The 22,390-nt window shown below is 34.0% G+C and overlaps 1 protein-coding gene across 22 annotated transcripts in view; it reads right to left on the bottom strand.

Annotated features, from left to right (window-relative positions):
- Window positions 1-18,954, bottom strand: part of LOC106873603 (protein phosphatase 1B) — a 73,719-nt gene extending 54,765 nt beyond the window's left edge. For 3 of the 22 annotated variants that reach the window (XR_008264335.2, XM_052968520.2, XM_052968523.2), the window contains exons 1-2: window positions 15,953-16,682; window positions 14,853-15,052 (exon numbers count right to left, since the gene is read on the bottom strand). Coding sequence is in view for 2 of the 22 variants with exons in the window: in XM_089354509.1 (XP_089210635.1) it covers window positions 2,165-2,219 (55 nt within the window). In the remaining 20 variants the exon portion in view is untranslated. Of the gene's footprint in view, window positions 1-2,164; window positions 14,469-14,852; window positions 15,053-15,952; window positions 16,683-17,747 lie in introns of those variants that run through there. The other 19 variants (XR_016242420.1, XM_052968521.2, XM_089354514.1 and 16 more) reach the window with 10 other exon arrangements.
- Window positions 18,955-22,390: the final 3,436 nt, after the last annotated feature.

The following is a 22,390-nucleotide window of genomic DNA, read 5'->3' as shown; positions in this document are numbered from 1 at the left end:
TCAAGATTGCAATCGGGAAATCTTTCAGTTCAATATGCACCTTACTCTGGCCAGCCAAATGTGATTAAAAGTGACACCAACCCCGTTATATGACCAGGGTGATCACAGATATTCCCCCAAATATCCAAATTGAGTGTTGAAAACCATCTGCATCAACTTGGACATGTCAGTAGGCTTGAAGTTTGGGTGCCACAGCAATTGAACGAGGCTAACCTTGCTCAATGGATTTCCATTTGTGTGTCATCACAGAAATGTGAAGAAAACGATCCTATTTTGAAGAGGATGGTGACAGGGGACAAAAAATGGATCATCTGTGACTAAGGGCAAATGATCAAAGGGGAAGCACAGTAAACCACCCCACCCCACAAAGCAGGAATTCTCCCAAAGGTGCGTTGCCTTTTACGAGCTCCTTCCAAGGACAAGTCCATCAATTCAGATCGATATACTGTACTGATCATAAGGGCATTATCGTTCATCATGACAATGCCAGACCGCACACTTCTTTCTAGATGCAGGCTTGGCTGGGAAATTCTGCTGTACCCTCCACATTCACCCAGCCTTCAGATTTTTACCAGTTTGGTCTCTTCAAAATCCATTGAATGGAGGGATCTTCATCTCTGAAGAGGAAGTAAAAATTCTCCTGGAAGAGTTTTTTTTGCCAGTAAAGGAAAAAAAAAAATTTTTGAGCAGAGAATAATGGATCTGCCCACAAGATGGCAGAAGATACTGGAATGAAACAATAGTTATATCACTGACTGAATAAATCACTTTGTATTTAAAATTGTCTTATTTTTGCTTAAATTGAATGGACATTTTAGACAACTGTGTCAAAAGTTCCTCACTTCTGAACAATGTAGTCATTAGATTTCTGAAAATAGTAGGTAAATTTCCTTAAATCACACTGCCTTCAAATTACATTACGTCTGATTCTGTTATCTCATCTACAAAAAAGACAGACTGGTCACAACTTGACCACACAACTTTGTAGCTCAGCTCAATCAGAGCTGACCTGGTTTCCGATACGCATTGAATCTGGAAATACAACTCAACAAAATGTGGCTTAACTCAATTTTTTAAACCTCACAGTTATTTCAATTTTTTAAATTGATATTTTGAATAAAAGTGCATCTGATTTAAATTAAAAGCTCATAAATTAAACTACAGTTCAGTTTTTATTTTTTTTTAAATTTGAGAGCAAAAAGGTGTAGACAAAAGATTCAAGCAACTAAACTAATAAAGACACTTGTTTAGATATAAAAAGTCCAAACTGTAGACTAGTAACTTTAATATGACATAGGTGGTGAAAATAAGAAATCAAAAACTCACTGAGAAGATATAATAATTCAGAGATATTACAATATCAAAAATAGCTACTTTCAAATTCTCAAAGTTTAAACACTGAGGAAATTATCTAAATTTTGAAAGCAATGAGGCTTGTTCAAACTTTGAAAACACATAACATTCATTTCAAATCATCAGATCAATATACTGAAATTATTCCAAGAACATATCTTAGATATTCATTTCTAAATTTAAAAAAAGATTTTAAATAATGCATTACTTTTCACTTTTAGAAAATATAAATTACAGAGAAACAAGATTTAATTTCATAAATTCTGATAGACTTCCTAAAAATATTTAATGACATCTATATAATTACATTTAAAGAGGCTATTCACTAATTCCCCATAAACTTTTTTTTTTTTGACAAAGACAATAATAAATAAGTCTAACAGATTTTTTTTTTTTTTATCTACAAGCAGTAATTATACAGTATTACAGCTACTTATCCAACTGAAAAGTAATAATGAGCACATAAGTTATGGTGGCATAAACTACAACACTATTCTACATGGAAAGAATAGAAAATATTTAGCAGTACATTACTGCTATTAGAAAATAAACATTTCTACTTAGCACCAAGATTAAAATAAACTTGTACAAAATCAAAGTGAAGTCTTTTAAAAGTAGGTCAATTCACAATCTAGAATATATTTTAAAATAAATATTTATGGAGTTTTAAACATGTGCACACATGCTAGCATCTCTATAATAAAAATACATGCAGCAAAATCTAAAGGTAATATATAAACAAGATGAAATAAAATTTATATTGCACCAACTGGGAATTTACAATAAATCATTGTAAATATTTGCAAGTTACCTTCAGACTCAGCAAGACTGGCAAAATGTTTGGCCCACGATGAGGGATATTCCATATGCTATCTAGAAATATATACATATATACATACACACACACACATCCATTCTGAGATAGTTTACACCCCCACCCCTACTTAATTACTTCTCTCAACACTTAAGAATCGTCAAGTTTAACTTAAATGTCAATCATTTTGACTCTTCAGAACAGTGATGGAATGAAACTTGAAAATGTAAGTTATCTATTCACAATGGAAATTAAAAGCTCTAAATTGGGCTCTCAACTTTAAAACACAGTAATGCAAAACATTCACAGCCCTTGCTACATTTTGATAAATATTTAAAATACATAAAAAAAGATTCTGATTATCTAGTAAAATTCTAAAACCTATAAAAAGACATTACAATAGTGCTCAGAGGCATAAATGTCTCAATTTTTCTTGTCATGCATTTTTAATAAACTCCCTTAAGTATTTATAGGTCAAAATTGGAAAACAATTATTACCAGTTTTTGTGGACAAAAATCTAAAATCAAAAAAATAATTCGAGAATATTTTACACGATTCTCAAAATGTCTGGATGAAAGTTTTCTAACAAATTAACCTCCTCAGTCTGCCCAATCCATTTGCTTTTATCTGTATCACAAAATTAACTACATCTTGGTCGTATTTAGGTGTCAAGAACAGAAGCATAGATATTCAGAGAGAATAACAGAACTTTCTAAAGCCAAACAAACTGGTATGTGATACAGTTACTTTACTTTCTTTTGACATACCAGCATTTTTAACACAGCAAGGCAGTAAAAAAAAAAAAGGAGGATGTGAACTTTATCTCTGTGAAATCTATTAACATTTACATTGCCTGAGTTCTGTCTTTGTTAGGTATAAGCATGTCATAATAGCATATTGACCAAAAGGTCAACGGCTTAACAACATTGCCAGCTACAATACTCCAAATTTAAAAACTTTTCAATTAAATTCATTAATATTAAAAGTTTTGTTTGCTGGTTGTAAACATACCTACCCATCATGCTGGTCAACTGCTGATTAAGTAGGGGCAACAATTAATAGATAGAACATTCACCTACACAGTGTAGATACCCTTCCATACCAGACTTCATAGTGTAAGAAATAACATCCAGATAAGGAAAGGTGTATGACCAAGAAACATATTGCCTAAACTTCACATGCCTGAAAAACACTTCTGGACTGCAAGATTGGAGCAATGGAGAATAAACATCAATGGAAATAATCTATGGAATCTCAGATTTGCTGAGAACATCATGTTGATAGCTAAGTCTGGAAGAGACTAAAAAGAATGAGAGAAATGATGTGTTCCAAGCAAGACCAATGCATTGAAATATGAACACGGGCACAACAAAATCATAAATGACAAGGTGACACTGAAAGCGATTACAGTGGAGAAGAATGAAACAAGTAGAAAAATACAAATACTTAGGGAAAATAAGTATGAAAGAAATAAAGGAGATTAATGTTAGTTTGGGGCCACTTTCAACAAGCACATTGTCACTATAAAATCAAACCTCAGTCTGCCTTAAAAGAAAAAAACCTAAAACAATGTATAACACCAACAGTCATTTCCAAATCAGAAATGTGGACCTTAATAGCAGAGGCAACAAAAACAGAAAACAAAGAGGTAAGAGATGAAGATAGATAAACAATAGTCTTACCACACTATAAATAAATTTTTTTAAAAACCTGATGTAGGCAGAAAATATTTGTAAAGTGACAAACATCATCATCATCATCATCATTTAACATCTGCTTTCCAAGCTAGCATGGGTTGGATGATTTGACTGAGGACTGGTGAACCAGATGGCTACACCAGGCTCCAATCTGATTTGGCAGAGTTTCTACAGCTGGATGCCCTTCCTAACGCCAACCACTCAGAGAGTTAAAATCATTATGGGGTGGTGGTGACTCATAATAGGGGAAAGAAAACATGAAAGAAATAACAAGATAAGATCAACAAATACTGGACAACAATCGACTAGCAACATCAAACATGAGACCAAAAGGACTGACTGAGCAAATAGTGTCAATGACAGTTAAATATCAACAAAAGTATGAACAAGAGAATGTAAGCTTTTTTTTTTTAATGAAAAACATTTTAGACTAACAAATATTTTTCCCTAAATTTATCAGTATTAAAAAAAATAATACTATCTTTGCTCTTTGCCAGTTTTCAAATGATATCTTCAAAATTACTTAGTAGCAAACTATCATACTATATAATACAAGATTATTACTCATACAAAAAAGAAAAACAAAACCCACGATACAATTTAATCTACTCTGGGTTTCCACCTACCTATTTCATAGACATAGATCTAAAAATCAAACTCATTTATGCGATATATTTCCTTTGCTTCTCAGATTACGAGTCTGAGTGATCTGAATTTTCTTTAATGTAAGAAAACCAGATCAAAAGAAGAGCATTAAGAACATTTGTAAACTCTTTAAAAACAAAATCAGAGGAAATTTTAATACATTAAAAGGAGAAAAAGAACAGCAAACATTTAATTTACCAAAATTAATTAGCTGTTTCTACACTTAGTTTCATTATTTCAATCTATTTGTGAGGCAGTTAATTTAATGAAGATAAACCAGTGCTGTAGCTAGATGTTTAACTGCTATAGAAATTGTTTCCACAAGTGTAGCTTGATAAACTAGAGTAGGTAAACTGATAAAGTAATTTAGAAGCTCATAGTTGTAACCTTGAATCTTAGTAAAGTTGACACGTTGCATTCATACCGGCTGCCAGGAAACCAATACTCAGCACATGAAGAGTTTTCTGCTTACGGGTTGTCCCAAATGTTTTATCCTAGCATTGACCAACTGCACAAATGCTGATGGAAGCCACACAACCAAATGTTGCAAGATGCAATTACAACAATGAAATTTAACTAAATTCACTGATCCTGTTTTAAGTTACAAGAGTATTAATTAGCCATGTATATGTGATTTTAATTGGCTTTTATAGAGAGAACGTGATTTTTTTTTTTTTTGTATAAAAACTGTAAAGCAACATTTGTTTGCAAGATAGTTTTCACTCATTTTTACATTTTTATCCTCATGAGAAAAGGGCAGAGAACAGAAAACTTGATGGGGTCTTATTGGAGTGGGTGAGGTGAGTACAGTTAGCCTTTAGCTTAAATTTATACTTCAACAAAATGTCAAAACTACACAACAAGCTATGAACTAACAGAACCAATGAAACTAAGATATGCAATATACAATACACATTACTGATTGCATGGTAAAATACAAGTAAAATAGATGTATGGCCATTTGTAAATGATATGCAAAAAGACAAAGTTAATAGAACAAAAAAAAAATGAAAAAATATATAAAGCATCAATATTGGTTTGCTTATTTATCTTCAAAGTCTGTACATGCATACAAACAGTCCTGCCTCCTAAAAAAAAAAGCTGGATTTTATAAAGTAGCTCTAATATATATGATAGACAGAAACTTCAATATCTAAACTCAAAGTTTGGATAACTTCAGCTTCTATTATTCAATTAAATTTAAATAACTATTGCTTACTAATTATGAGAATGATCGATCAGCTGAATAGTGAAGATTAATTCTTAACTACAAAGTATCAGATAATTTTAAGAAATAGGAAGCGACATGAAATTACGAAACTTTTTAACAATTAAAGAATTATAACTTGTCTCATATAATCTTTTACATGAACAGATTTAATAGGTCACAATGGCTGTGTCCTCTGTAGTTACTGAGAACAATTTTTTTCTAACAAAGATTGGCAAATGATACTAGTTCTAGTGTGTAGAAAAGTCTAAGATATTGGTAAATCCACTGAGAAACGTAATCTAAATTGACTGATCGTTTCCATTTCAGAAATACTAGACACTTCTTTTGTGTATTTTATACATAATACTTTTCTTCATGTGAAGGCACATGGCTCAGTGGTTAGAGCGTCGAACTTACAATCGTGAGGTTGTGAGTTCGATTCCCAGACCGGGCTGCGTGTTGTGTTCTTGAGCAAGACACTTTATTTCACGTTGCTCCAGTTCACTCAGCTGTAGAAATGAGTTGCGACGTCACAGGCGCCAAGCTATATCAGCCTTTGCCTTTCCCTTGGATAACATTGGTGGCATGGAAAGGAGAGGCTGGTATGCATGAGCGACTGCTGGTTTTCCATAAACAAACCTTGCCCGGACTTGTGCCTCGGAGGGTAACTTTCTAGGTGCAATCCCATGGTCAGTCATGACCAAAGGGGGTCTCCGACTTTTCTTTATATCCTTCTCCAGGAGCTCAATTAGCAATTTGAATCTACAACAAGCTTATGAAATACCTATCCATTTGTAGAGAGCTATGACTAAATATGTATTTAAATCTGCAAAGAAGACGAGAGGGGAGAACCTCAGGGGAACATCCTGCATACTAAATACACGAGCTGTTGGTTGACCTTTTGATTGGCACATTAACTGGCTCCAGTATTTGCTTCACAAATTTACACAAATACTTCATAAAATTCCAACTTTCCTGAGGAACAGGAGGAATTAAGACATTTTTCATGGATTCCGAAATTTTTTAAAAATGCAATTTTATATAGAAAACTTGGTATTCAAACTTATTTCTATCATGAAGTCTTATGCATGGTTTCAAAACAATTGTTTAGTACAGATAATTATTCAACAATCTAAAATGATTTTATATACACACACACACACTCTCCACCTTACATTCACATTTCTAAGATACAATCAAATTCCTTAAACTCTTCCATTAGTAACTCTTATTCAAAGAAAGCAAATTAGCTTTCAGAAAAGCTTCAGATTTAACATTGCTCATTTGTTTATTTCAACTAAATGGTAAGGCAAATGACAATTGCAGAATATAACTGACAATAATCTCAGCTGTACATACATCTGTGAATATAAACCAAATTCAATACAAGAAACAAATATACATTTAACCCATCATAATCTGTAATGACATGCAACAATTAAAGTGACTATACAGACCTATACTAAATATAAGAGATATTGTAAATGAAAGTCGAGAGTGATGCATAAATCTTATACAAACACAAAATTGCATTTATGCAACTACGGAATAAGAAACAACACATGTGAAGGGGCTTCAACTGAGAATCAAAACTAGCTTTGAACAAGCAGCTAATTTCTACTGCTGCTGTACAATCTAAGACCTAAATCAATCTTATAGCTACACTTGGAAAGTCCCTATTCAGAGCACAGATCTAGATAAGACTTATTAAAGACTGGCAGCAATTGCCTATACAGCAAGCCCTCTGCTGATGTTGTTCAAGGGAACAAACACAAGGGCTGATAGAGCTCGGCATCAGTGTCATCACATGTAAAATAAGAACAAAAGCTGGAACAAATACCACAAGGCATTTCATCCCATTCTGAAAATCCAACATCCTGAGCTGGTACTCTATTTCATGAAGCACAGAATGTAAAGCATGAACAAATAACCACAAAAGAAATTGCCCAATACTCTAATGATTCTGCCTGATCCACCACTGTCTTACAACAAATGTAAATATATACAAAAGGAGAAATGGACCGAATCCTAATTTTATCTGCTGCTGCTGGCAAGTACTGACTTGCTAGTGGCAGCACTTTTTAAGTATCTAACATTGGGTTTCCTCAAAGGGAGATAGGAAAAAATGCAATCATTTATTTACGTAAGGATTTTGTCTGAGGTTTGCAACAATAAAAAGCATTCTTTTTCTGTGGGTCAAAGGTTGGAGTGTGCTGCTAAACAACTCCATGCCAATCAATCAGGTGGCCTTTATTTCGATGCCAGTTAGAATGTTTCGCGTAGAGGAGGCTGTGACCATAGCCCTTGCAGGCCGTCTCAGGCTGAAGAGATTGATGCCATTATCTTGAACAGCTTCATGTCAATGGCAACAGAAAAAAATACTGTCCCATATGTGAGAGCAGTGTTCCTTTGTAAGCCTCACTTGAACTTTGTATTTGTAGTAATCTAAGGAATATCATTCAAATGAATTTTAATTTAAGCAATCAAAGAAACTTCAATTCCTCTTCTCTAAAATAAAAATGAACACAATTCTACAGCTGAAGACGTTTGCAAAAGTTGAAGATGTTTGGTAATGTGCTTCATAGTTTTTGATTAATTCTACAAGCTGTCTACAAAGTTGTCCTCGACTATGTTTACCATGACATCTTGATAATTATATCAATGATTTGTCACATGTAGATGTGAATACCCAGCAAAAGAATATGCTTGACCATGACTAAACATCCCACTGTAAAAATAAAAACAAAAACCCTTATCCAAAGTAGCATCATTTTTGCCACACTAGCATGCCATTTCATTTATTTTACATTTTCCCCAAATATATGAACAGCTAAGCATAAAAAAGCAAGTACTCTTATTCAATCCAATGATGTTAGACATACAATCAGAAAATGTAAAGAATTCCAGAGAAAAAGAAAATTAGAATAATTCATAGCTACAAGAGACATCATTTGCTAATTTACAAGATATATTCCACAAAGTTGAAAATGTGCAGCTAATCTAGTTAATTTAAATTTATTTTGTAGATTGAAGACCTAGCCTACTTCAAATTACCAAAGTTATTCTTTGGGAACAATTTCTCTGACAATGATTCTAGTGGTTGAACATATTAGTGTATGTGAACTAGTGGAGTAGACTACCTTCACATTGCTTCTAAATCATCAGACTTCAGACAATAGCTATGTTTGACTACAAAATAGGTATTAATAACCTCAGGCACTACTCTACTTATCTGTATTAGACTTGTTATATTCCTTTCTAGTTAACACAGTAAACCACTTATTCAGTCAAGAAATCAAATAGCATTTGAAATCTTCAAGTGCACAGTTAAATCTTTACCTACTTAATATAACCTGAAATTTTTCAAGTTACCTTAGGGGAAAATGATATTGTAGTAGATATCTTTTAGTATTTAGATTCAAACTCAGAAAGAGGGGTGCCTAAAGAGTCTTGTGTGGTTTATCTTCTTTAGACAGAGGTCAACCCTGATTAAACAGACCTATGTTTAGAGCAGCTCTAACCATGACAATCATCTTTATTTCAGACATAGAACATGTAAAAACTACATCATTCACTGTCCTTTTTTCACAGACGTATTTGACTATCTTTAGCAGACCATGTGGTTATGTAAGGCTTTCTCTGTGGGTCCAACTGGCCCTTTATGCCAAGAAAGTTATGTTTAGATTTTATTTTCATTGTGGATTAGAATGGAGCAGGTTTCACCATACTATCCCATGCTGATTAATATTAATCCTGAAAATTTTATCCAATTTCACTTTTTTTGTTCAATAAGTAACCAATGATCAAACCAGCAATCGTATTTCCATCTCTTAACTGCTTTATGGCAATGTTTTCCAGGTCCCAAATACAAACTAAATATATTGGAGCCATTTCACATTGCTATTTGTAGATATAGGCACAATATTGCAATGTTGATATGAAATTTTTGAGCTGTGGAGTTACAGGGAGTCAGTAGATTTGATTAGAAGATTATTTAAGCCAAATACTTCTAATCCAAGTTAAAAAAAAAACAAAAAAACCCTAGCTCATATGAACAAAGTAAATAAAAATGAACACAATTATGAAAATTCAGAAACAAATTCTTTTGCTATTAAACCCAAGCTTGCAACTCTAAATTTTAAAAACCTAATTAATCACTGATGAAGTAAAAACATTAGATTCTACTCAAACATTCACACTATTTCCTACTGAAATCAAGATTTAACACATCAGTTGGTCACTTTAAATCTCAAATCAAACAGAAACTTCAATCTTCATACTGTAGCAATTCTCACCTCTAATATATTGGACAAAATCCAAGTTACCAACTTGCATCAAAGACCCTTGAGACTGATTGTAGTTGCTATATAGTTTTTACTGTTTATTACATAAATTTGGTAGTAATACCAACAAAATTCTCCGTTTCATTGTTTTAAAACTAAACCAAACTTTAAAGTAACAAGTTTTAGCCAGGATTTCTCAACTATTCAACTAACATATACCGCTCATCCCACCAGTTCTTTTGGACAATTAAAAGATTAAAATGTTCATTATCTCTTCATTTTTATTACTAAATAGAAGCCTGAACTGTTTTTCTATAATATATTACAAAAAGAAATGGAACAATGATATTAGAAAGCAACCTGATGTTTTAACATGAATTCATTAAAGCCAAACTTTGACCTGTGACAATTGGTATGCAAACTCTCAACACTAATGTCCTTCTTCCTAAGACTTCTATAAAATTTATTTTTCTCTTAACTAGTAGACTGAACAGTATTGAATATCTTTTTAGAAAAGAGTAGAGGAAAAGTGGATTGTAAAGAACACTGGCTAGTTGAAACAACGCTATTAATTGGGATGTGATCAATATAGATGTCAGTTTTATTATTATTATTCACATGAAAGATCAAACTTAGATAATGAGTCAATGTTGAAGAGGTAACAATGCTGAAATATGGTAGAAATGTTATCAGCTGAACAAACATTTTAATTAGATAGTAGACACATCAATCCAACATCATAAGCAAGCATACTTTTTTTTTTTTTTTTTTTTTTTAATTGAACTGGAAGAAGGGACTGTGCCCATGGCATTTGCAGGCCCATCCAAAACCCTCCAACTGATGCTGTCAGGAGTCTACTTACACTTTTGCAAATTGATGACTGTGAGAAAGGTATGTGAGCAAAAAAGAATTTCAGAAGGCTAACATTTTGAGTGCAATGTTTAGTGCAGGGCTTGAGGAAGGGGTAATTTTACATGATACAGGTTATAGGAGAAGAGTAAGATGGAAGTGCCAGGGTGAAGCTGTGAGAAGTTAAAGTCACGGTAGGAGCTGAATACAGGGCAAAGAGAGGAGAGAGAGAGAGAGCAGATCTGTAGATTAGTGGTTGGAGGGTGTTTGTGAGTGACATACTAATCAGTCAAATGATCCTTCTCGGGATGAAACCTAGAATGCCTGTATGTGTGTGTGTGTAGCAGTGGACCATCCACAATGTGGGTTTTACTTGATCATTACAAAGGATTAGATGATGTTGGGAGATGAAGTATCTTCTGTCTCTGAAAAGAAAAGCTAGTCTTTGCTAAGTTCAGGATGTGTGTTCACCAAGAGAATCTTAATGATAATGAAGCATAGTATTTGAAGTGATTCTAAAAGCTCTAGATGCATGTTGTATGCTTAAGGGAGGAAAGTGCAACAATGTTTTTTACATGTGTTACAATAGTGTCTTTTTTGTTGTTGGTTAAGAACTCATTAGCAAACCAAGCAAACCCTGCAAATACAGCTTGGGAAACACCCTGAAATACTTCCATAGTCGTACTCAACAGAACCTCAACATTCAAATTTTATCTGGAAAACACTACACAAAAATTAAGAAGCTAGCTGGAATGTCTGGGGCAGCATTTTAAACTGTGCTGTGAACATCCACTATAGCTTTATGTTAGAGTAAGACAGAGCACATTATGTTGTTCTGTCTGGTCACTTCCATCTCAGAACTGAACAATGCAATAAAGCTGGTGTAGTGTATATCAACTGGATCACAAATTTAATAATGGAGGTGTGAGAGAGACCATATGAAACGACAAATCACTGGAGGATGTTTTTTGGTCTATTCATGGAGTTGATAAGATGTCTAGGTTGCATGTGGATGATACTTGGATGCAGAAAGTCAGGAAAGTACAAAGAGCCTATCATCAACATAGGAGAGACCTTGTTGGTCAGTATGTCTGATATATAGGGAGAGTGATATAGCAAAAAAAAAAAAATTGGCCTATACCAATGTTGATAGAGATTCATCAGTACAGTCAGCACAACAATACAATCTGACAAGAAGCCACTAGGAGGCCCAGCTCAGATAATGTATAGAGTCAACAACTATTGAAGAGGTTGCAAGAAGCAACAAAAATTTTAGAAAAAAGTAAATGAGTGGAAATCAAACTGGTGAGTGTGTTAATAAGACACTAAAACAGAATGACTCTCCCCAGATAATAAAATATTTCAGTAGAATTATGCACAAACCATCTGAGTTGAACTGTGAGTTTTGTTATGTACAGGATGTAGAAGAACACAATGAGGATGGTTTTTGATAGGTCAAGAGTGATGTTCATGAACTGCCAGGGATAGGATAGAACTGGTGAAGGAAGCTTTGACCAATTAGCTGATGTAGTGAGTGTCCAAAGTTAGGGAGGTGATGTAGTGAGTGTATGGTTGAGATTTGGCTCTTGTCAGACGAAGGTAGCAGAAGAATAAATGGTGACTGTTTGGCACAACAAAAGTGATCAAAGACGTTTGGAATGTCTGTGTGGTAAGTTTGTAGGGAAAGAGACTAATCGATGTAGAGGGTTAAGGTTGTAACACATTTGGTTTCTGCACTGACAACATCAGTATAGGATGAGTGTCAGAGCCAATTAAGAGGTGCAAGGATTTAAGTCATTAAGGGCAATGACTTCAGAAAGGAACATGGCTGAAGATTTGTTGGTGATGCAATAAGTTCAGAAAGTGGTAATCGAAGTAGATGTATTTGAAATAGCAGGGAAGGGAAACTTCGAACCAGAGTAACTGGAGGTATTTGTTATTGACATCCAGGTGAGTTAAGTCAGCGGCAGTGATAGTGGAATCTTCGTGAGAATGCACAAAGAAACACCTTTCAGAGTAAAGTTGAAGTAGAGAATGTAATCCAGACAGCAGAAATTGATTATAGATAAGGGTTACGAGATATGTGCCTCAGAGGACGATAGGACGCGTGTGGTTTTTCATATTGTAGGAAAGAGCAATCTATATACTAACCCATTTTATCACTACAGAAAAACGCACTCCTCCCCTTTTAAAATCATAGTCAAACAAGGATCTGAACACAGACCTTAAACCAGAAACTTAATTCAAAACAATTTTATTTTTAACATTTCATCCTTAAATAATCAAGAAAGGAGACCCTATGCGTTAGAAATAACTGTCAAATTTCCATCAAATCACACAAATACTGTCTTTAAAAAAAAGGACAGACAATATAATCCTAGAAACACAAAGAAGGATGAGTTATTGTAGAAACGCTTCCGATCCGAATCTGCTCAATCAGAGCAAGTATGGGGTTAAACAACCGTTGACCTTTTTGAAATTCCCTAAGCGTGTGGATCCATTTGTGAAAACGAAATTTCAGGATTTATAAACCACCATGTTATATATTACAAGAAAATGCTGTTTATTCCTCTTGTTAATTATTCAACATTTAATCCACGTTAGAATTTTGTTCGATAATCCTGCAACTTGTGGAAGTTTCTATTTAATTTCTTGAGCATTACAGTATTGATTCGATTAACATATTATTCATAATAAACATGTGACTATCATATTTATACGAACTTCTCGACGAATCACTTTAGAAAATTGACTCATTTTACAGCAATCTACCGACAATTTTGACTTCCAAAGAACAAGATCAAAGCTCACAACATAACGATATTTGAAGTTTCAAACAATGGCAGCTCAAAATGGACTTTGAAGCCTTTTGACAAGTAGAGGGCAAAGAAAGAGATCGATCGGGATGAGAAGCATTCGTTCTTTTACTAACCTACGCCGAAGATCTAAAATTGAAAGAAATATAAGAAACTATGGAGTAGATTTCGAAGTTGTGTAGGTCTTGTAATTACTGAATGTTCTAAATTTATATTAGATGTTAATTGGCCATGGATTTGAGGACGGTAGTGATTAAAGGGTACAGGGTAAGTACTATGTAGTTCCTGATACAAGAGACTCCCTGACTTTTCCATTACATGACAACTGGTCGTTAAAACTTAATTGAGAGCAAACAGTTCGAGAAAAACTGGAATAGTTCCTACAAGTTGGTACAGGTTGTGTCGTTGTGTCATTCAGGTAAGGGCGAACAACAAATCTGTAGAGTGTATTACGTTTCAAGTATGACATAAATTTAAGTTTCAAGAAATAGTTAATAACCTGGCGAAAGACATTTGTTTTAGATTTAAGAAAAGACTGTTTTTACTAAAAGTCTTTGTTTAACCTATAAACATCCGGCAATGGAAAGCAGTTTACTTTATTTTTACACCTCCCCACACACACATACAATTTACATTGTTCCACTTTTGAAAGGGCGGCAAATAGTACCAAAAGTAAATTTTATATAACTATCTAGATGGGGGGAAATAAAGAATTTAAACATCGGTTTAGACGATTACATATTCACAAATTAATGTTTCTGAATTGTAACTGAAAAACTACAAGGAAAAAAATGAAATGTGGTGTGTGTATATAAATAAATATATACGTATGTAGGTAGATGTATGCGTATGTCTGAGTCTGAAAGAGAGCACATGAGAATGTGTAAAGGGAGTTAATTAGGTAGGTGCAATGAAGGTAAGCTATCTTTAGAACTCGTTTCCTCTCTCCTCAGCTCGATGTCTTATTCTCTCGGTGCAGTCAAAGATATGGGGGGGGGGGGCAAATATACCAGTCATATTTACTCCAAACAGCAAATCAATATATATAACACCTTGAGTTAGATTATGGGAATATAAAATAAATAGGAGAAACAATGAGATATTGTAAGGGGCTAAAAATAAGATTATTATTTTTTTTTTTCAAATTAAAAAAATGGTATACAAGTTTGAAACGACTTTCTCACCTTATTCCACAAGATTCTACTCCTGATGGTGTCTGCATATACAAACAACAATCAGATACCGACAACAGGATGCTGCTTGCTCCTCCTCTTACTTAAAAGTGACGAATCAGTTTTTTAACGTTTCCACTTTATTTATTGTATATTTAGAAACTGAAGCAAGTTTTTGTTTACTTTTTTTTTAAATATTAATCTGTTATCACCTGAAATATATTTAAAATATCTTTAGAAGTCATTCCACTTAAGGTGGCATTTACATTATTTATCCTCCATGTCACTTTTTCTAGCAAATGCCATTATATATATATATATATATACATATATCTATACCTATATATATATATATATATATAGCAGCACGGATTAAAGTTTTCAGAGGACACCAAAGAACCTATCATAGAGAAACATTACAGGGTTGTTGGCTACTTTTTTTTTTTTAATATATAAACCAAAAACACGGAAAATAAATAATATAACCACAGCTAAAAAAACAAAAAGAAAAGAAAGAAATCAAGAGCGATTACATATGAAAAATAACGGTCCGGACCAATGAAGAGAGATTATGTTGGGATAGAAAAGTGTTGGAAATTATTGAGGCAGAAAGAAATAGTATGCTTAATGGTAAATATCTACGCCACACACACATAAACAAACCATACACTAAATCACACACATATATCTATCTATCTCTATATTATATATTATATTAGTACTTTAAAAAGGCGATGTTATGATGTAATTCTAACCCAATAGCAGTTGGAGAGGAAGTCGTGATAGTGGAGCATACACCATACTCTGAAATCTATTGATAGCTGTCGGGCTTTTTTTTTTTTTTCTCTTCTCTTTCGTTAAATCAACCTGTAATTCTAAATATATTAAGCAAACAATTATTTCAAAGCATTATTAATAATGTAAATTTCCTCCGATTGCGATTATCTCAACCGAAAAACTGTTAATGAATGTCTATAAAACCATTTAAGTTGTGCAAGAATCCCATTTTTGTCTTGATGTATATAAACTCGACATTATTTACCACCCAAACCTGCCTCACACTTCCCTGAACATTTTCAAATAGAAAAGACATTTATTTTAGGACTACTTACTTTGTTTTTAAAAAGGGGGAGAAACAAAGACTAGTTGGAGAGAGAAAAAAACTTGTTCCGTATCGTGTCGAATAATTAAGGCTTCTTTCAATCCGGTCCAACGTATGTATATCGGTTTGTGTATACATAGAAGTGAGTGTATATGTGTGTGTGTGTGTGTTAGAGTGTGCAAAAGCGTAAATATTGAGATGGAAAGACAAAAATAAAACGGGGGTGGCAGAGATTAAGAGTCTACAAAGTGAATGTGTCGTTTATCTTCTTTCACGGTTTATCATGGAGAGAGAAAAAAAAAAAAAAAAAAAAACAAGGTACTCGTTAGATTCAAAGAGAAACACTCTACATACTATATATATTAAAGTTGCAAGTTATCGGTATGTATATCGAATATAAACGACATACATTGGGGGGTATTTTGTGTGTTTTTATCCTTTCGATCTGTAAATTTTGTTTGACTTTGTTGTCGTTTTTCGAATCTGGAGTCGAAGGGGAAAAAATGATGGATTGTCGGACGGAGTGGCTGGCGGCGTTTGAACGATGTTTGTTGTATGTTTATATCCACAAAAGAAGGAAGAAGATCTCTTCCGAGATATAAATGTCGTTTCAGTAGTTTTTGTCGACGTCAAAAAATCTTAGAAGGGCGGTGCAGCAGTGCTAGGTGAGGGTAAACTTTCGGAGGTGACGGCTGTAGTAAGAGTAATATCTTCCATAACCGTCTCAACATGGCGGTACTGGTGGTGCTGACGACAGGGATCGGCACTGCGCACGCTCGAACTGTGGTGAGCGACAGAGAGAGGGGGAAGAAGACACGGTGAGGAGTAGTGTCGGAGCAAGGGAAAGATTAGGACGAGACACAGAAAGGGGGAGAGAGAGAGAGAGAGAGAGAGAAACGAACGCAGGAATCTATGGAGGGAGAGAGGGAGAGGAAAAATTAGGATAAATACGCATAAAGAAGTACGTAGGGTTTTGAAGTGAGTGACAGAAGTAAAGATGATCGTAGAAATACATAGTTTCAATTTTGAATCTAGAATATATCTAAATTTAAGAGAAATAAAGAAGAAATGAGAAAGCAAAACAAAATGTATCATTCCAAAATAGACAGTGCCGTCGCCCCCCCTCCCCTCCGTCTATAAGCAGAGTGATGTCATCGTTGACCAATCAAATGTTTCTAATGTAAGACTCTTGTTTCTCTTTGGTAAATACAAAATACACACGTTACGGTTAAAATGCGGATGGAGATTACGTTTTTAGACCAAAAAAAAAATTGAATTTACTATTAAAATATTTTACATCGAAAACATTTACACTTTATATGAATGGGTAGATGAAAACTTTTTTTTTTTTCGCTTTTCTATACGTTTTGTAAATATATCGTAATTATCATGCAAAATAGAGGCGAGGGGGGGGAACTATTTCTTTAAAGGTGTGACAATAATTTAAAACCAATGACACTTTTATTACTAAAACATTGGAATTTTAGCCTCAGTCCACTGATGGCTTCTGCTTAATAATAGTCTTATATCATCATCATCTATCTGCCATTATTTTAAGTGTCACTTCAGATGGGACTCTTTGCCTTTCATTATTACTAATTAATAATTCTGTTTCGTCATATCTCCTATTTACGACCATACTCCCACATCAATGATTCTATGTCATATTTCAAAACTTTACGATCTAACGCTCATCTCCCATGTTCTCGTATAATTTCCGTCATGGGAAAAATCCAACATTTTCTGAAAAAGTGCCAATAAATTTACATTAGTGATTCATATACAAAATATCTATTTTGACTTACTGAAGTAAAGATTTCAGCTTGTTTTGAACGTGTCATTGCGATTTTTGTAATGTTAAAGATTCATCTTTCGTCGCTTCAGTGTAATATATCTCGAAACAAACTATTTTTTTAAAATTTTATTTATCTCTACATCATTTATAAAATATTCACTGTCACATCGAATCTATCTTAGCTTCAGGTGACTGCTGCTGTGTAAACAGAAACGATGTCATCTGGCCTCAAATTTATGTCAGAATGCAACATACGATCTGTTCGAGATGTTATCTCTACAACAACGCAACGTTTACCTTAGAAGAATCTCTCATATTCTGATTATATTCTAATGGAGTTAGATAAATAAAATAATTGTGAAAAACGACATGCTTCTCTTATCATCATCACCATCACTATACACGCTTTAATGTTTACCTTTTTTCCGTTGATTAATTTGTATTGATTCTGTACAAGAGTCTTTTTTTTTTTTGGTTATACAAACTTTATCTATTTTTTTCTATTTCACAAATGTATTTATCATTCAATTCTAATAACTTGATTTAGTGTCTTTACTGTATCAGATAATTCTTCTATAATATAGAGTTTTGGGAATGAGCCATTTTCCTCAAAACTCCACATCGAGTCTTGCGTTTCCTTTTTGCAATCCGTGCTTTAATGAATCTTATATTCACAGCTATTTCTTCGATTCTCGAACTTCCACGATTCTGCCTTGACAAAACCTAAAATATATTTCACATCGGTACACAGCATCGCGCATTGACAGAATTCTTCAAACTTAACTGTCTCTACATGGTCGCTCGACCTGTTTGACAGAGCAGCCAACTTTCCCTCAAATTACACCCTATCTCCTAGGGGAGAAAACGCGTTAGATACTCCAGTCCCAAGTCCTAGATTCTCCAGACTGGAATGACTTTGATCATAAATCTACTCGGTCAAAGCTGACCTAGGGCTAAACACCAACAATCTGCAGGTATTAACTTTCCGACTACACGAAACGTCCTGATGTGACAAAATTCAACGACGACAAGGTTATTGCCTAAAGTGACGAAAAAAGTTTGATTAATGTTTCCTTGTTTAAGTTTTTCTTCCTTTCTTATGTATTCATTCTCCGCATATTTGAGCAGGTTGACTAGGTCTTCAAATATAAGCTTTAGAAGGGCACATTTTGTCGCTGGATGCTTTTTAATATCGAATAGTACGAAACTGACAGCTAGTTTCAAAGTAGATCTATTTCTAAAGTCAATGGGTTGCTCAAAGATCAAAGATCTCCATGGCAGTGGTTGTAAATAGAATTTTAAACCTTCAACACACAATTTTATTATTATTACTTTTTTCCCTGAGTATAAATTAGAAAGCTTTGTTGTGCTATAAAAATCCATCATCTTACTACATATATGCAATAAAACTATATACCATATTCTTCTTTATGTTGATGCATATTGAGCATTTTAAAATTAATTTTATAATTATAGATTTAAAGAAAAATTTAACTGTTGGAGAAAATAAAATCAAACTTATTTAGGTTCTATGTCAAATTAATTTCTTTTTACTATTCTTTTACTAATTAATTTCTTTTTACTCTAATTGTTCATGTGGTAAGCTGAAAGGGATTGATTCTCAGCATTACCGTTTGTATTAATAATTCTATTGATCCTGGAGAGATGAAGAATGAGTTGACTGACAGGGTTTGAACTTGGAATAATATGATGCAAAAACCTAGGTAGATATTGGTTTCGAATTTTAGCACAAGGCCAGCAATTTCAGGCAGAGGAGTAAGTTGATTACCCGACTGGCACATATTTTATCAACCCTGAAAGAATGAAATGCAAAGTTGACCCCAATGGAATTTGAACTCAGAATGTAAAAGACAGGTGAAATATCACTAAGCTATGCTAACAATTCTGCCTGCTTGCTGCTTTAAAAACTTGATGGATATTAAAATTGTAAATTCTAGTTTTTCTCTTTAAAAAAGCCACTGTCCAAAACAAAACTCATACCCCTCCATGGCATACTAACTTATTTCAATTTGATGATTTTTTTTTAAACTGATTTTTAGCTAAGGCAGGCTATCATTAGTTTTCTTGGAATCTGGTTTTTATTAGATTTTAAAGCATTTAATTCCCTTAGTAAATGATGCGATTTGACATGCAAAAAATGAATTTAAATCCATTTTTTTCATTATTGTAATTGCCACACACTTGCATTCAAAATATCTAACATGATAGCATATCAAATATTTTTGTTTTTTAAATTCAAAGAATATTATATACTTGTGAGTAGATAAAATTATGAGAATGAACAACTGAAGTTTATTATAAAAACATTGCTTTAATTCGATAATATGCAGAGAAACTATATTCAATAAAATTTGGTTTTAAGACTTGAATAATTTTGTAAGAGCAACTGTTTTTATTACAGAAGTTATATATATGTTTTTTCTTCTTTTATAATAACTATATAGAAAGATGCTTATTTTGAACTCGAGATATTTAATATGCTTACATTTGACTTACCAACTAAAAAGAAAGAATCTTGATAAAAACTGCACCACCTATATCTTTGAGTGGAAGATGACTTTTTAGGATAACCTTTTAGGTAGATGAGTTACTGCCTGAAAAAATCAATAACATTTTTATTGCCTGATGCAAAAGGGCAAGATCATAAATTTAATGGAGAGAGAGGCAGAACATAGGATCAGATGAGCTGAAATATTAACTAATTTTAGTCCAGCAAGAGTTTATTTTGGAAAGATAAAAAATATAATGATAACATAACAAGAATAAGTCTTGAGAATTTGTCAAACAGGAACTGTACATCCATGTTAACCAAATACTAACTCAAACTTAGTATTTAACACTACTAATCCTAGACAGTGAATTGGTAGAGTTGTTGGAGGGTGAGAATGCTTTATAGTATTTGTTCTGACACCTGGTGCTCTGAGTTCAAATCCTTTCAAGGTACAACTTTACCTTTCATCCTTTCAGAGTCAATTAAAGATATACGAGTCTCAAGCTGAGGATTGAACCCAATTGAAAGAATGCCAATCTGGATACCCTCTGGCATATCTTCTAGCTCTTTGATTTCTCAGTTCGTATTCCCCTGTGACCTTCTAAGGTGGTAGACTTAATCCATCACTAAATTGAACACCATCTGGCACTTTGGGTAGCTTTAACAGAGTCCAGTCCTTCACAAGCATTCAGGTCAGGCCTCTGGTCTAAGGGAACCTTCCACACACCCCACACCCCCACACACACCAGTTTTGGAGGCCCTATGACGCATCATGGGCACTGCCTTTCCTCCTGACTAAAAAAAAGATAAAATAAATAAAGATAGATAGAAACTGAGAGAAGCCTATTGTGTGATGTCAGTGTGCATGTGTGAAAGAGCATTGGTGTATTGGGAGAGAAGTTGGGCATGAGAGGAATTATAATGCAGTGTGCAAGAGAGGAGGCTGCGCTGGTTTGGTCATGTGATGCAGATGGATGAAGGCAGTTGCATAAAGAAATGTTGATCGCTTTAAAGTAAGGAGAAGTTCTGGAAGAGGGACACCCAGGAGGACGTGGGAAGGAGTACTGATGGCTGATCTCAAAATGCTGAATCTTACAAAGGAGATGACAGAGGACCAAGATTTGTTGCACATTGCTGTACTTGAGAAGACCCACCCACCAAAACAGAATTGAGATCCTAAAACCAAAGTGCCATGTAAAAGGCATTGGTGTGAGTGCTGGTGTCACATAAAAAGCACTGGTGCTGGTGCTACATAAAAAGCACCCAGAACCAGTGCTTTTGTGGAGTGTTTGGCATTAGGAAGGGTATCCAGTTGTAGAAACAGACTATGGAACTATGGTGCAGCTGCTGACCTTACCAGTTCCTGTCAAGCCGTCCAACCCATGCCAGCATGGAAAATGGATGTTAAATGATGATATGTGTGTCTTTGTATTTGTGTTTGATTCCCCACCACCTTTTGGCAACCAGAGTTGGTTTGTTTACATCCCTGTAACTCAGCAATTCAGCAAAAGAGTCAGAATAAGTACTGAGCTTTAAAAAAATGATATTGGGGGGATCCATTCATTCAACTACAACCCTTCGTGGCAGTACCCCCAGCATGGTCGCAGTCTAATGACTGAAACAAGTAAAGGATAAAAAAATGATAAAAGATCAGCTTAAATAATTAAGTAATTATTTTGATAAATTTTTCATTATTTTCAAAATTAATTGAAACAAAGGCAGTGCATTTCAGCAGAAATATGGAAACAAAAACGGTTAATAACATTCCAATTTAGATGAGATGTCAGGTTGTCTCCCCTGTTTTTTTAATCAGAGTTAGTCATTTAGAAAGTTACTATTCTCATCACTACGGATATAATTTTAATTTATTAAAATGGCTTTGTTTGCAACACCAAATATATGACCACGTTTTTTACTATAAAGTTTTCATGCAGGAGGCATCTCTCTCTTGTCCTGCAATAATTCACAAGGAGTGTTAGACATTAAACCCTGTCTCACAGACTAAAGGAGCCTGAACAGTCATTGGATACTAACTTTCCTCAGACTAACCAATGAGAAATTCTCAGAGACACTAGACTGCTATAATGATATACAGTATTATTGAAGTGCCTTTTCCCATTAGACCTATTCAGTATTGAAGA

This window comes from Octopus bimaculoides, chromosome 6 (genome assembly GCF_046866305.1).
Source record: "Octopus bimaculoides isolate indiv1 chromosome 6, ASM4686630v1, whole genome shotgun sequence".
Lineage (NCBI taxonomy): Eukaryota > Metazoa > Mollusca > Cephalopoda > Octopoda > Octopodidae > Octopus > Octopus bimaculoides.
The sequence above is the reverse complement of the archived record's forward strand: the minus strand, read 5'-3'. Positions and strand labels throughout refer to the sequence as shown.